This window comes from Mustela nigripes, chromosome X, assembly GCF_022355385.1.
Source record: "Mustela nigripes isolate SB6536 chromosome X, MUSNIG.SB6536, whole genome shotgun sequence".
Classification (NCBI taxonomy): domain Eukaryota; kingdom Metazoa; phylum Chordata; class Mammalia; order Carnivora; family Mustelidae; genus Mustela; species Mustela nigripes.
The window spans coordinates 67,016,360-67,032,251 of record NC_081575.1 but is presented as its reverse complement, the minus strand read 5'-3'; the positions used below and the strand labels follow the sequence as shown (position 1 = coordinate 67,032,251).

At 36.6% G+C, this 15,892-nt stretch overlaps 1 protein-coding gene across 5 annotated transcripts in view; it reads right to left on the bottom strand.

Annotated features, from left to right (window-relative positions):
* Positions 1 to 15,892, bottom strand: part of PHKA1 (phosphorylase kinase regulatory subunit alpha 1) — a 146,432-nt gene that overhangs the window by 40,377 nt on the left and 90,163 nt on the right. For all 5 annotated transcript variants that reach the window (XM_059385631.1, XM_059385632.1, XM_059385633.1 and 2 more), the window contains exons 15-16: positions 10,339 to 10,448; positions 9,135 to 9,279 (exon numbers count right to left, since the gene is read on the bottom strand). In XM_059385631.1, the coding sequence (XP_059241614.1) occupies positions 9,135 to 9,279; positions 10,339 to 10,448 (255 nt within the window). The remainder of the gene's footprint in view (positions 1 to 9,134; positions 9,280 to 10,338; positions 10,449 to 15,892) is intronic.

The window sequence follows — 15,892 nt, the reverse complement described above, 5'->3', positions numbered from 1 at the left end:
AAGCAGGCAGAGAGGCAGGCAGAGGGAGAGGAGGAAGCAGGCTCCCCGCTGAGCAGAGAGCCTGATGCGGGACTTGATCCCAGGACTCTGAGATCATGACCTGAGCCGAAGGCAGCGGCTTAACCCACTGAGCCACCCAGGTGCCCCATCATTTTTAATTTTTAAAAAGTCTGATTATTCTTGTACATTTTCTCTTTCATATGAAATTTAGATTCAGTTTGTTCATAAAAATTTGAGTTCTTATTTTGATTTGGAATTGCACTGAATTGATAGATTAATAAGAATTGACATCCTCTCAATATTAACTGTTTCCATCTAGCAACATGGTATGTCTCTCTAGCAATTAAAATCTCCTTTAATGCTCTTCATTAGTTTCATAATTTTTCTCATGATTCTGTCCATGTCTCTTATTAAGCTTATTCTTATATGATTTACTTTTATAGAAAATTTGTTAATTTAATCTGGATTTACAAAATTAAATTTGATATTCTCTTATAATTTTATGATTTTTATAATTATTTTTCTATTTATTTGAAAAAATTGGTACACTTTGGAAATTTAGCGGCACAAGGTATATTAGCATAGCTTGAAGGACATTATACAGTTTTTTAAAAAAAGGAAATAGGGCAATGTCCAAGATGCAGAGGAGTCAGTGATCTTAGTCTTGTCTGGTCCCAGGAATTCAGCTAGACAGCTATCAAATCATTCTGAACACCCTGAATTCAACCAGAGATCTAAGAAAAGAATAGCTGCAACTCTACAAATAGAAAAATGACCACTTCTCTGCAGGAATGACAAGACAGAAAAACTCACCTTGGAAAAGAGAACAAAAGGCAGTACTGACTGCCAGGGGCCTAATCAGTATGGACATAAATAAGATGTTGGAACTAGAGTTCAGAGTAATTATAAAGATACTAGCTGGGCTTGAAAAAAGTATAGAAGACACTAGAGAATTCTTTTCTGGAGAAAAAGGAGGAATTAAAATCTAATCAAATTGAAATTAAAAAAAAGGCTATTAATGGGATGCAATAAAAAATGGAGTCTCTAACTGCTAGGATGAGACAGAAGAGAGAATTAGTAATATAGAAAAAATGATGGACAATAAGTAATCTGAGAAGAAGAGAGAGAAACAACTACTGGATCATAAGGGGAGAATCTGAGAGATAAGTGATACCATAAAGTGAAACAATATTAGAATAATTGGGATCCCAGAAGAAGAGGCAAGAGAGAGAGAGAGAGAGGCAGAAGGTACACTGGAGCACATTATAGCAGAGAATTTCCCTAATCTGGGGAAGGGAACAGGCATTCAAGTCCAGGAGGCGCAGAGAACCCCCCTCAAAATCAATAGAAATAGGTGAACACCCTGACATATAACTGTGAAACTTGCAAATCTCAAGAGACAAAGAGAAAATCCTGAAAGCAGCTTGGGACAAGAGGTATGTAAGCCACAATGGTAGAAACATTAGATTGGCAGCAGACATATGCATAGAGACCTGGCAGGCCAGAAAGGACTTGCATGATATATTCAGGGTGTTAAATGAGAAAAATATGCAGCCAAGAATACTTTATCCAGCTAGGATGTCATTTAAAATAGGAGAGATAAAAAGCTTCCAGGACAAACAAAAAACTATAAGAATTTGTGATCACTAAACCAGCCCTGCAAGAAATATTAAAAGGGATCCTTTATGCAAAGAGAGCCCAAAAGTAACACAGACCAGAAAGGAACAGAGACAATATATAGAAACAGTGACTTTACAGGTAATACAATGGCATTAAATTCATATCTTTCAATAGCTACTCTGAATGTAAATGGGCTAAATGCCCCAATCAAAAGACAGAATATCAGATTGGATAAAAAGGCAAAATCCACCTACAAGAGACTAGTTTTAGACCCAAAGACATCTCCAGATTGAAAGTGAGGGGCTAGAGAACCATTTATCATGCCGATGGACATCAAAAGAAAGCTGTGGTACAATCAACAACAAGAAATAAAGGGCATCTGAATGGGCAAAGAAGTCAAACTTACTCTCTGCAGATGACATGATACTCTATGTGGAAAACCCAAAGACTCCACCAAAAAATTGTTAGAACTCATACAGGAATTCAGCAACGTGGCAGGATCTAAAATCAATGCACAGAAAGATGTTGCATTTCTATACACTAGCAATGAATGAGACAGAAGAAAGAGAAATTAAGGAGTTGATCCCATTTACATTTGCACCAAAAACCACAAGATACCTAGGAATAAACCTAAACAAAGAGGCAAAGGATCTGTACTCAGAAAACTACAGAACACTCATGAAAGAAATTGAGGAAGACCCAATGAAATGGAAAAACATTCCATGCTTATGGATTTGAAGAACAAATATTGTGAAAATGTCTATGCTACCAAGAGCAATCTATATATTCAGTGCAATCCCTATCAAAATACCGTCAACTTTTTTCACAGGGCTGGAACAAACAATCCTAAAATTTGTATGGAACCAGAAAAGTCCCTGAATAGCCAAAGGAATGTTGAAAAAGAAACCCAAAGCTTGTGGCATCACAATTCCGGACTTCAAGCTCTATTTTAAAGCTATAATCATCAAGACAGTATGGTACTGGCATAAAAACAGACACATAGATAAATGGAACAGAATAAAGAGCCCAGAAATGGACCCTCAACTCTACCGTCAACTAATCTTTGATAAAGCAGGGGAGAATATCCAATGGAAAGAGACAGTCTCTTCAACAAATGGTGTTGGGAAAATTGGACAGCCACATGCAGAAGAATGAAACTGGACCATTTCCTTACACCATACACAAAAATAAACTCAAAATGGATAAAAAACCTCAATGTGAGACAGGAATCCATCAAAATCCTAGAGGAGAACCCAGATAGCAACCTCTGTGGTCTTGGCTGCAGCAACTTCTCACTAGACACATATCCAAAGGCAAGGGAAACAAAGATAAAAATAAACTATTGGGACTTCAAGACAAAAGTCTTTTGCATAGCAAAGGAAACAGTTAACAAAACCTGAAGACAACTGACAGAACGAAAGAAGATGTTTGCAAATGACTTTACAGATAAAGGGCTAGTATCCAAATTCTATAAAGAACTTGTTAAGCCCAACACCCAAAGGACAAATAATCCAATCAAGAAATGGGCAGAAGACATGAACAGACACTTCTCCAAAGAAGACATCTAAATGGCGAAGAGACACATTAAAAATGCTCAACACCACACACCTGTCAGAATGGCTAAACACCACCTCACACCCGTCAGAATGGCTAAAATTAACAAGTCAGGAAACAACAGATGTTGGCCAGGATGTGGGAAAAGGGGAACCCTCTTATACCGGTGGGAATGTAAGCTGGTGCAGCCACTCTGGAAAACAGTATGGTTCCTCAAAAAGTTGAAAATAGAGCTACCCGACAATCCATGAATTGTACTCCTAGGTATTTACCCACAAAATACAAATGTAGTGATCTGAAGGGGCACCTGCCCCACAATGTTTATAGAAGCAATGTCCACAATAGCCAGACTATGGAAAGAGCCCAGAGGTCCACTGACAGATGAATGGATAAAGATGTGATTGATATATATATATATATATATATATATATATATATCACATACATACACACACAATGGAATATTACTCAAGCTGTTAGAAAGGATGAATACTTACCATTTACACTGATGTGCATGGAACTTGAGGGTATTATGCTGAGCAAAATAAGTCAAGCAGAGAAAGACAATTATCATACAATCTCACTCATATGTGGAATTTAAGAAACAAAACAATCATAGGGGAAGAGAGGAAAAAATAAAACAAGATGAAATTAGAGAGGAGATAAACCATAAGAGACTCTTAACTATAGGAAACAAACTGAGGGCTGCTGGAGGGGAGGAGGGCGGCGGGAGGGATAACTGGGTGATGGACATTAAGGAGGGCATGTGATGTAATGAGCAGTAGGTATTAAAAAAGACTAATGAATCACTGACCTCTACCTCTGAAACTAGTAAGATATGTTAATTAACTGAATTTAAATAAAAAATTTAAAAAAAGAAATAAGGAAAAACTCCCATTTGAAACACTGCATTACATAATTGTACGTCCAACCAGACCATTTACCAATATTAGGTCAATAAACTGCTAATATCCATAAAAAGGCAGCTTTATTACTAAAAAAAAGAAATGACAAGAACAAATTGTAATGAAATCCTAGATACACATCTAAAATCAGGGCTTTTTGTTTGGGCCTTCATACTCTTCTCTCCCTCTGCCACATCCTTCTGTATTTCTAGGCCTCATTCCTTGAGGACCCTGTCCACCCACAGGTCTCACACCTCTCTGCCCCAAATGCTAAGTACATATGCTGCTTCCCATCACGGCGCTATTCATGGTGGCTGGTGGAACTCCAGGATTAGCTTCATAACCTATGCCAACCACCACCATCTAGAGGCAGAAATTTCTGGGCCCCCGAATCACAGGGCTCTCCTATGTTCTTTGTTTCTCCACCACCCATTCCCATGTCTCCTTTTCTTAGATCCTTGTAGGCCATCTGGCTATAACTTGCTTCTCCTTAATGTCTCATTTGTTCTTCCATCTCCTATCGACCAATCTTCATCTCTTTTCCCTTCTATGTCAGTCTTTCTCTTGCTTTAATTGCATTTCTTTATTTACATTTCTTGATTGTAAATTTCTTCCATACATCTTAATTCCTCCTGGTGCTCTATAATTACATCTTCAAGTTTACTCTATCATCTCTTTTTGGCTACTGAGCTTATTTAGTGAGTTTTTCATTTTAGTTATTGTCATTTTCAGTTCTAAACCTTTCTTTTGATTCTTCCTATCTTCAATTTCTTTGCTGAGGATTTCTATTTCTTTGTTGAGACTACCCACTTTCAAGTTTCAAGAGGAGTGCAGTCATAATTTCTTGTTAAGCTATTTCTATGATGACTCCTTAAAATCTTTGTCACAGTTCCAACAACCATTATTTTGGTTTTGGTGTTTGCTGATCAATTTTTCTCATTGAAGTTAAGATTTTCTTGGATATTGGTATAAAAGTGATTTCTACTGTATTCTGGAAATATGGGGTATCATCTTATGAGACTTTGGATCATACTGAATCTTCTGACTCAGCAGGTCTCTTCTGATACTGTGCAGCAGGGAAGGGAGCACTGCCTTGTTACTGATAGTGGGTGTGGAAGGAGGTTCCTCTATTGTTGGGCAAGGATGAAAGTCTAAGCTGCCCACTAGCACTTCTCAGACACTACCCCTAAGGAAGAAGAGGGGTGCTTCTTCACAGCTCTGTGAAGGTAGAAGTCTAGGGTCTCTTTTGGGGACTCAGTCTTTAGTTATAGGAGTGGGGTGGGGCTGCAGTATTTTTCTATGGTTTTGACTAGAGGAGGACAGTTACTGTCTGAAAGTTTTCGTCTGGCTAGTTTGCCCCTCTCCTGTTACTTTGGCTAGAAGAGAAAGGTTTTTCTTGGGCCTTTTAAAACCTGCACCATTTGGATTTCTGGGATAAAAATTTCTCCAGCATCCAGTCCAGAATATATGAGACAGAAATACTCACTGTTTTGTCATTTCTCAGGTGCAAAGTCCCTAGCCAGTCTCCCTTCTTTCAGAGTTTTCTTACATTTGTTTTATAGATAATGTCCAGGGTTTTTAACTGTACTTAGCAGGAGAGATAGGGCGAAGTGAGTCTACTACATTTTGTCTGAAAACTGGAACTCCTTTTTTTGCCCCAAAATGTTTACAGATATGAAAGTTTCCAAAGATGACTCCAGTCAAATCTCTTAAGTTTTGATAAGTATTATTTTTTATTTTAAAACACTAATTTCATATTTGATGTCCTCTTTAAAAATCATTTGTAAAAAAAATTAATTTCTTCATGGTCAGATTTTTCAAAATTACTCTTGTGTTAGTTTTATGCCTGTCTGGCAATATCATCTATATGATTTCTACTTTTTAAAAAATAAACATCCTTTGTGTATTCTTTTTGGATATGGTTTTATATATACCCATAAATACAAAAATCAGGCTTGTTAACCCTCTATATCTTTTACTATTTTTTTTACAATTGATCTGTGACATTCTGATATAAATATGTTATGGTTTCCCACTATGACTGAACAATGGTTTTATCATATTGTCTTTAAGTTTTCCTAAATATCTGCTTTATACACTTCATTGATATTGTATAAATAAAAGTTTAAAACTATTATATCATCTTGCTATACTGTAACTCCCTTTTTGAGTATGGTTGATGCACAATGTTACATTAGTCTCATGTGTACAACTCAGTGATTTGACAAGTTTATACATTATGCTATGTTCACCCCAAGTGTACTTACCATCTGTCCCATTACATTGCTATTGCAATATCATTGTCTGTACCCCTTATGCTGTACCTTTGATTCCCATGACTTATTCATTCCATAACTGGGAACCTATATCTCCTTCTCCCTTTCACCCATTTTGTCCAATCCCCCAACCCCCTCCCTACTGGCAACCATCAGTTTTTAATCAGTATTTATAGATCTGATTCTGCTTTTTGTCTCTGTAACTCTTATCAATATAAAATATCCTTCCTGTCCCTTTTACTGACTTGTGTCCTGAATTATATTTACTATTTTTAATAGTGTTGTCACCAATGCTTTTTGTTAGCATTTACATGATTTATCTTTACACAGTCCTTTATTTTCTGTTTTTCCCGTATAATCTTAGGGATATCTTTTGTAAGTAGCATTTAGGTAGATTTTGGTCTTATATGTATTTTGGAAATCTTTATCATGATAATTTAACTAGTTCATATTTTTAAAAAAAGATTTTATTTATTTATTTGAGAGAGAGAGAGATCACAAGCAGGCAGAGAGGCAGGCAGAGAAAGGGGGAAGCAGGCTCACTGCTGAGCAGAAAGCCTGATGATGCGATGATGATTTGGGGCTCAATCCCAGGGTCCTGAGATCATGACCTGAGCTGAAGGCAGAGGCTTAATCCACTGAGCCACCCAGGTGCCCCTAACTAATTCATTTTAATGTGATCACTAGCATATTCATTCTCATTTCACCAGCACAAAATTGTCACTGACAAAAACACAGAGCTGTTGGTAATGTAGGCTTTGGGGACCGACAGACCTGGTTAGAGGCCTGACTGTTATAAGCTTTGTGACTCTATAAGATGGGGCTATTAATACTACCTACCTGAATATAATTGTTGTAGAGATTTCAAAATGATGCATTGAAAGCACTTAGCTCAGTGCCTAGCACAAAGAAAATGATCAAGAAATATTGTAGTTACTACTGCTATTATAACTGCTGTTTCTGTTGTGTGACCAAGTACCAAGTATCAAAACTTTGTGATTTAAATCTATATCTTTATTTTTATTTTTCTTCCCAAGCTATGGTTGTGTATCTCACCCTATCTGTTAGATATTTCAATTTTGAAATGTCTTTGTCATCATAAATTCCATTTGTCCCTTTACAATTGGCATCTTCCTATAGAATTTCTCTGCTTCTATCAATGGCAGCATTATTGACCTAGTCTCTAAATCTTCACATCACCTTGATTCATATCCCATATCTAGTTAGCCAATGTTTGACTTGCAGGTGTTGTCTAAAATGACTCCCATATTTTTTTCTTTCCCACTCTATTGTTATTACCACCAATCCAATGTATCTTCTCATCATCTCAAACCTAGATTATTCTCTGATATCAAATTCTCCTCACTACAATGTATACTGTCATCAAATCAATATTCTGTAAATACCACTTTCATCATGTCACTCCTTGCTCAAAAACTTTTTGATAATTTCAGACTTCTGAGAAAATCTCATTAGATACCTCAGCTTACTTTCAATGCCTTCACAATCTGACCTCATCTCATCCAATTTTGTTGATAATTATACTCCAACATGCAAAGCCACTCTGTGCAGGCTGGCCTCTCCACTGTTCACTCACAAGTCAAGCTCATCCCTGTCTTTAGGTATCATTCATGGTATTTTCCCCTTACCTAAAGTGCCTTTCCTTCTTCGTCCTCCGTATGAATTCTACCCATCCCCAGAAGCCTTGATAAGTCCCACCTCAATCAAGAAATTCTCTTTAACAATGTGATCACCTTCATTTTAAAATACTAATATAATGGTTTGGCACTTCTTTATAAGCTGTCTTCAATTGTTTTCTATTATTTCTCTGTATCAGCTTTGCCTCTCCAATTAGACTCTATACTTTCTCAAGACAATTCTGGGAATATAGTGTTTATTAATGAGAGACTTGTTAATTGGCTTAAATAAAGAAGAAAATCAAAAAGAAGAAAATCAAAAAGAAGAAAGACTACCCTACTTTCTACACTTCTCTGTTTTTGAAGCACTTTAGAGATGTGACCAATATCCCTAGCAGTCTGACTGGACATTGAATGATTTATGAGAAGGGATTCTTCTCTAATGAAAAGGAATTCTATGTACTCTGGCAGTACAAACAGGCTTTTGGAAGTGATTGCAAAGACACAGAAAGGAAGCAGAGCTTCAGTATTGGCTCTAGTTCTCCAGGAACTGAGAAAATAATAAATCCTTTCACCTAGTTTCAAATAGGCAATGTCAGGAAGCCCAGCCAATAAGGGAAAGATAAACTGAAGGCCTGTTCACTTCTCCCTGTTAAATTTTACTGCTTCAGTTAGGCAAGCCTTGGAAGGATAAGCCTGGGAACTCATCTATAAAATCTTGATGCTCCACTGGAATAAGACAAATGGAGAATGTATTATTACTATCTTTAAGCTGAACTGCATTAATAACGTTTTGGCAAAATTGACCTAAAAACCGATTAGTCCCCAGGTAGCCCCCAAGTTATTCTGTTACATTTTTTGAATTATAGCCCTCAAACCATCTGGTATATTCTTGTGCACTGGTTCATGTTACATATTTATTTTAAAACATAAGCCCCATGAGAGCAGAAACCTCATCTGCCTTATTCACCCTTTGTATCCCAAGTGCTTAAATAAGTGCCTGGCACAAAATAGGGACTAATATATAACTATTGAAAGAACAAATGATAATGAGTAGCTCTCCAGTGACTCTAAGCATTTGAAGGGCTAACCACATGATTTATTCCAAAAATACGTTTGTTTCTTGCCTCATACAACCTTACCAAGCATGGTATGTGAGACAGGAAAGGTGATGGTGGGTTGGCCTGTCATCCTCCAGCGGCTACAGAGGTAGGAGAGATCTGTTCTAAGCATTTCTACTATCATCTTGTTGTCCAGAGCCAGGTAGAACTGTTGCTGGTCTATAAACTGAGAAAAAGAGGAAAAATGACAGCTCAGAATAATTTGCTCTTACAACTGTCCAGTAATATTTTAAAGTACTCACATATTCACAGGGCTATAGAACATGTCACAGAGGCAACAATATCCTCAACTTTTAGTGCCTCGTCCTTTCCAAAGAATCTGATAGTCCATTGGTACATATAATAGTTTTTGGCATTTTTACAGTGTAGTAGTTTACAAAGTGTTTTCGAGTACAAAATTTTAGTTCATTATATAACAAATGAGTCAGGGCTTCTCTTTTAATAGATGAAAATAAGGCCAAGTGACACTAAATAGATTAACAAAGTCACATGGCTAGCAAATAGCAAGGCCAGAAACATGATCTGTAGTCCATTACTCTTCTGTCTCTACCTCAGCAGCACAATTTCAGATTTATGATGACAAATGGGGAGTTTCAGCTTTCGGTCCAGAAAATAGTTTCTTATGCACACATATAATTTGGCTTATTGATGTAATGTGGCTAATAAATATCAGGCCAATAATGTGTATAACCATGGCTAAAACAGTACTGACATTTTTGTTTGAATGATTTCCAGGCATGTAAAAAGGGCCCCTGCCCTAAACAAAGAGAACACATAATTCAGTAGCTAAATAAAAAATATTATATTTTGTTAATAAAGGGCAAATACAGTCTGAATTTTTTTTTTTAATTTTGTATTTTTTATAAACATATATTTTTATCCCCAGGGGTACAGGTCTGTGAATCAGGGTAGAAGAATAAATGATACAGTCTGAATTTTTAACATTTAAAAGGAGTACTTTTTAAAGTACTCCAACATTTATAAAATCCCTAGTCACTGTTTCTGCAACAGCCAGGACTACTCTTGGTAGCCATAATCATCTGGCATTATTTGGTGCTACAACTCCAATTCAGTCCAACTCAACAAATATTTATTAAGCAACTTAATATGGGCAAGGCCCCATGAACCTTAATACTTGTTCTAACTCTAATAAATGTTTTATTTCTGTAATGTTTCTGTTTCACTTCCATTCATCTCAATTCATACTAAAGCTCATTCCACCCACCTGTGGAGTAAAGGTGAAGATAGTTTTCCGAATATCATAGAGTTTTGAAGTTCCAAGAACTCCCATATGCCTGTATGGTCGTCCACTGAGTTTCATTCTACTGTTGCATCCTGAGATTGAATTGAGAAATGCTCAAGATCTTTCTAGGGCACAAATCCAATCAACAAATAGGGGTTTTTTTGTATTAGGTTTAGACTTTCTGATTGAACAAACTAAGTTCTGTGTCTTAAAGTTAGTGTCCATGTCACATACAAGGCCATACAAACCACTTTCTAAGAGAAAGAGTATGCAATTATCTCTGTTCTTGACTTTATGCTCTTATAAAGAAGTCACACAGTCTTATATATGAGAGAAAAGAATGCACATGAAAATTAATAGTTCTATGAAAGATAGAATTCTATTACTGATATTTATATGCTGAATTTCCTTAAGTCCCACGAAAACTTGCAAAAGCCATACTATCAAACATTGATGTAAACTATGCTTCAATAAAGCTAAACAAAACCTCATCAACTTAAAGATGGCATACTAAACTGAAAAATGGAAATGATTTTATCTTGATCTCCTTTAATTGCATAGTACTAACATATTTTAATTCAATGAACAACACATCTTATCCAAATAAGTAAAAGTATTTAATATGATTATGTCTCATAGGAAGTTTTGTGGAATGAAACTTATACACAGAGTAAAATTCACTTGGCAGAGGAACATTTCTGAAAACTTAAGAAAGGGAATACATGAACTATCAGACAGCTATAAAACACATAATTTTAATGAAAGTTTAAACAGAATGTGTTCGTGTGTCTAAATATCATGTATGTGTGTATGTATGTACACACACACACACATACCTTATTTCCCTGAGTATGTCTTCTTTTTTATAGTTTAGCATTAGAATCTGAAATGAGAATCTATCTGATAATTAATGTTTATGTTACATGTAGTTGAATTTCTTGTCTTTCAAAAGGCAATTATTACATCAATACCTCTTATAATGAAGAAATACTTTATTTATTCACACTTTTTCCCCTTTTATAACACAGGATATGCTGTATAACATAGGAGAGTACTATACACAAAGAGCTTGTTCTCAAACTCCTTTTCCCCAAAATATATTGAATATAATTTCATGTTAGTACTGACAACTTTATCACTTTTTAAAAATTGGAACACATTTTTCTTGGGGATTTTATTATTGCCCCTGCTTTATCCTAAGTATGAAACTTATCAAAGATGCACATTTTTAGTGCTGCTTCACTTTTAGGAACAGAGCCATAGACCTGTCAATGCTTTGGTCATATTCTAGGATCCACTCTGGAAAGCACACATTTTACCTTAGATTGATATCACAATCAGGTTTATCCACTGCTCCTTCTATTTTGTTCCTTTTTTTATTGTAGTAAAATATACATAATATTACCATTTTAACCATTTTTATTTTTTTAAAATAAATCTTCTATTTATTTGAGAGAGAGAGAGAGAGAGCGCCGCGCAAGTGAGCATCAGCAGGGGGAGGGGCAAAGGGAGAAGCAGACTCCCCACTGAGCAGAAAGTCTAACACAGGGCTCAGTCCCAGGACCCTGAGATCATGACCTGAGCCCAAGGCAGATGCTTTAACCAACTCAGCCATCCAGGTGTCCCATTTTAATCATTTTTAATAAGTGGCATTAAGTACATTCACAATGTTGTACAGCTATCACCACCACCCAACTTTAGAACTTCTTCATCTTCCCAAACTGAAAATGTACCCATTAAACAATAACTCTCCATGTTCTCTTCTTGCCAGTCCCTGGCAATCACCATTCTTTCTGTATCTATAAATTTGCCTTCTCTTGGGGCGCCTGGGTGGCTCAGTGGGTTAAGCTGCTGCCTTTGGCTCAGATCATGATCTCAGGGTCCTGGGATCGAGTCCCACATCAGGCTCTCTGCTCAGCAGGGGGCCTGCTTCCCTTCCTCTCTCTGTGATCTCTTCCCTTCCTCTCTCCTACTGTGATCTCTCTCTGTCAAATAAATAAATAAAATCTTAAAAAAAAAGAATTAAAAAAAATTTGCCTTCTCTTGGTAACTCATATATGTGGAATCATAAATATTTGTCTTTTTGTGACTGGTTTATTCCATTTAGGATAATATCTTCAAGGTTCATCCATTCTGTACTATGTGTCAGAATTTAATTCTTTGTCAAGGCTGAAAAATTTTTCATTGTATGTGCATACCATGTTATGTTGATCTTTTCATTCATCACTGGACACTAGAGTATTTTTTGGGGTAATTTCTTATCTTATAATATGCATGAAGTTAAGTATATAAATCTTAAATTTAAAAATTAATGAATTTTTATATAGTAAACACACAACACAAATCAAGATATGGAATTAAAGAAGGAGACAAACCATGAGAGACTCTGGACTCCAGGAACCAAACTGAAGTTTACAGAAGGGAGGGGGTGGAGGGATGGGGTAACTGGGTGGTCGGTATTAAAGAGGGCACATGTGGTGATGAGCACTGGGTGTTATATGCAACTGTGAATCATTGAACACTACATCAAAAACTGATGTTGTACTACATGTTGGCTAATTGAACATTAAAAAAATGATATGGGGGCACCTGGGTGGCTCAGTAGCCTCTGCTTTCGGCTCAGGTCATGATCTCAGGGTCCTGGGATCGAGCCCTGTGTGGGGCTCTCTGCTCAGCGGGGAGCCTGCTTCCGTTCCTCTCCCTCTGCCTGCCTCTCTGCCTACTTGTGATCCGTCTGTCAAATAAATAAAATCTTAAAAAAAAAAGGATTGACTCCTTAAATTCTCTTTCTTCTGTCTTGTTGTTGGTGTAGAGAAATGCAACTGATTTCTGTGCATTGATTTTATATCCTGACACTGTTGGTGGGAATGCAAGCTGGTGCAGCCACTCTGGAAAACAGCATGGAGGTTCCTCAAAATGTTGAAAATAGAACTGCCCTATGACCCAGAAATTGCACTACTGGGTATTTACCCTAAGGATACAAACGTGGTGATCCAAAGGGGCACGTGCACCCGAATATTTATAGCAGCAATGTCCACAATAGCCAAACTATGGAAAGAACCTAGATGCCCATCAGCAGATGAATGGATCAAGAAGATGTGGTATATATACACAATGGAATACTATGCAGCCATCAAAAGAAATGAAATCTTGCCATCTGCGACAACATGGATGGAACTAGAGCGTATCATGCTTAGCGAAATAAGTCAAGCAGAGAAAGACAACTATCATATGATCTCCTTGATATGAGGAAGTGGTGATGCAACATGGGGGCTTAAGTGGGTAGAAGAAGAATAAATGAAACAAGATGGAATTGGGAGGGACACAAACCATAAGTGACTCTTAATCTCACAAAACAAACTGAGGGTTGCTGGGGGGAGGGGGTTTGGGAGAAGGTGGTGGTATTATGGACATTGGGGAGGGTATGTGTTTTGGTGAGTGCTGTGAAGTGTGTAAACCTGGTGATTCACAGACCTGTACCCCTGGGGATAAAAATATATGTTTATAAACCATTAAAAAAAAGGATATGGAACAACATTATCAGCACTATGGGAAGCCTCCCTTGTGCCCCTTTCCAGTTATTGACATCCCCCAGCTTCCAAGTTAACCACATTCAAACATCAATCACCATAAATAAGTAGGTACATTTATTAGCTTTATATTAATAAAAGCATAAAATTTGTACTTTTTGTATCTGGTTTCTTTCACTCAACATCTTATCTATGAGATTCATTCATATTGGTGTATATACAACTGATTCATTTGTTTTCATTGCTGTATAATATTCCAGAGTATGAATGTATCAGTATTTGTCCATTCACTTGTTGATGGACATTTGAGCCCCCCCCTCATATTCTGTTATCATAAATAAAGCTTCTATGAACATTCATGCCTTGCTCCACTGGCTATACATACCAGTACAATACCAAAAGGAAATGGTGGTGGTGGGCATTTCAGACATCTTATTGATGTCTGAAATGGGGTTAATGTGAGAAAACTTTTAATATTTTACCACTAAGTGTGAAGTTAGGTTTTCAGAATATATCCCTTATTAATAACATTTAAGGAAGTTTCCTTTGACTCCTATAATATTTTTATATGAATGGCTATTAAAATTTACCAATTTTTTGCATCTATTGAAATGCTCACATTTTTTCTCCATTATTCTCTCTTTGTGTTGGGATATATTGATTGATTTATAAATGTTAAAACACCCATGCATACATTTAGTTGAAAATGATCTCTAAATCCCCATCTTCTCATTTCTCCTTTAATCCATGCGTTATTCGTAAGTAGTTTTTCTCTTTTGGGGGACTATGTATATTTTGAGGTTATGCTATTATATAAATAAAAATTAAAGATTAATATAGCTCCTGTTAGGGGCACCTGGGTGGCTCAGTGGGTTAATCCTCTGCCTTTAGCCCAGGTCATGATCCCAGGGTCCGGGGATCGAGCCCTGCATCGGGCTCTCTGTTCAGCAGAGAGCCTGCTTCCCTTCCTCTCTCTCTGCCTGCCTCTCTGCCTACTTGTGATCTCTGTCTGTCAAATAAATAAATAAAATCTTAAAAAAAAAGATAGCTCCTGTTTAATTGACCCTTTACTACCATAAAATGTTTTTCATTGTTTCTACTAATATTTCTTGCCTTTTGTATACTTTGACATTAGCATAGTTACATCAGCTTCAGTTTGTTTACTATTTGCATGGAATATTGTTTTATATCCTTTTCTTTTTTTTATACAGATTTTATTTATTTATTTGACAGACAGAGACCACAAGTAGGCAGAGTGGCAGGCGGATGGGGTGGGGAGCAGGCTCCCCAACAAGTAGAGAGCCCAATGCAGGGCTTGATCCCAGGACTCTGGGATCATGACCTGAGCCGAAGGCAGAGGCTTAACCCACTAGCCACCCAGATGCCCCAATATCCTTTTATTTTCAATCTGTATCCTTATACTTCTGGTAAGACTCTTTTATGTAGCATAAAGTTGGGTTTTACCTTATAATCCAGTTTGACAAATCTCTTTTAACTGAAACATTTAGTCCATTTATATTTGACATAATTACTGAATGTTTGGGTTTAAGTCTTACATTGTTTCATTCTTTATTTGCATTTTTAAAAAAGTTTTATTTTAATTCCAGTTAGCTAACATAGTTATATTAGTTTCAGGTGTGCAATATAATAACTCAATTCCATAAATAACCTGGTGTGCTCATCATGACAAGAACACTCCTCAATTCCTATCATCTAGTTAACCTATCACTCTACCTCCCCTCTGATAACCATCAGTTTCCATTCTGTACTTAAGAGTCTGTTTCTTTCTCTTTTTTGCATTGCTCATTTGTTTCTTAAATCCCACCTAAGTAAAAACATATGGTATTTGTCTTTCTCTGACTGACTTATTTCATGTAGCGTAGTACTCTATCTCTGTCCATGTCATTGCAAAGGGCAATATTTCATTCATTGTTATGACCAACTAATATTCCATTGCATATATACATATACCACATATTCTTGACCCATTCATCAGTCGATGGACA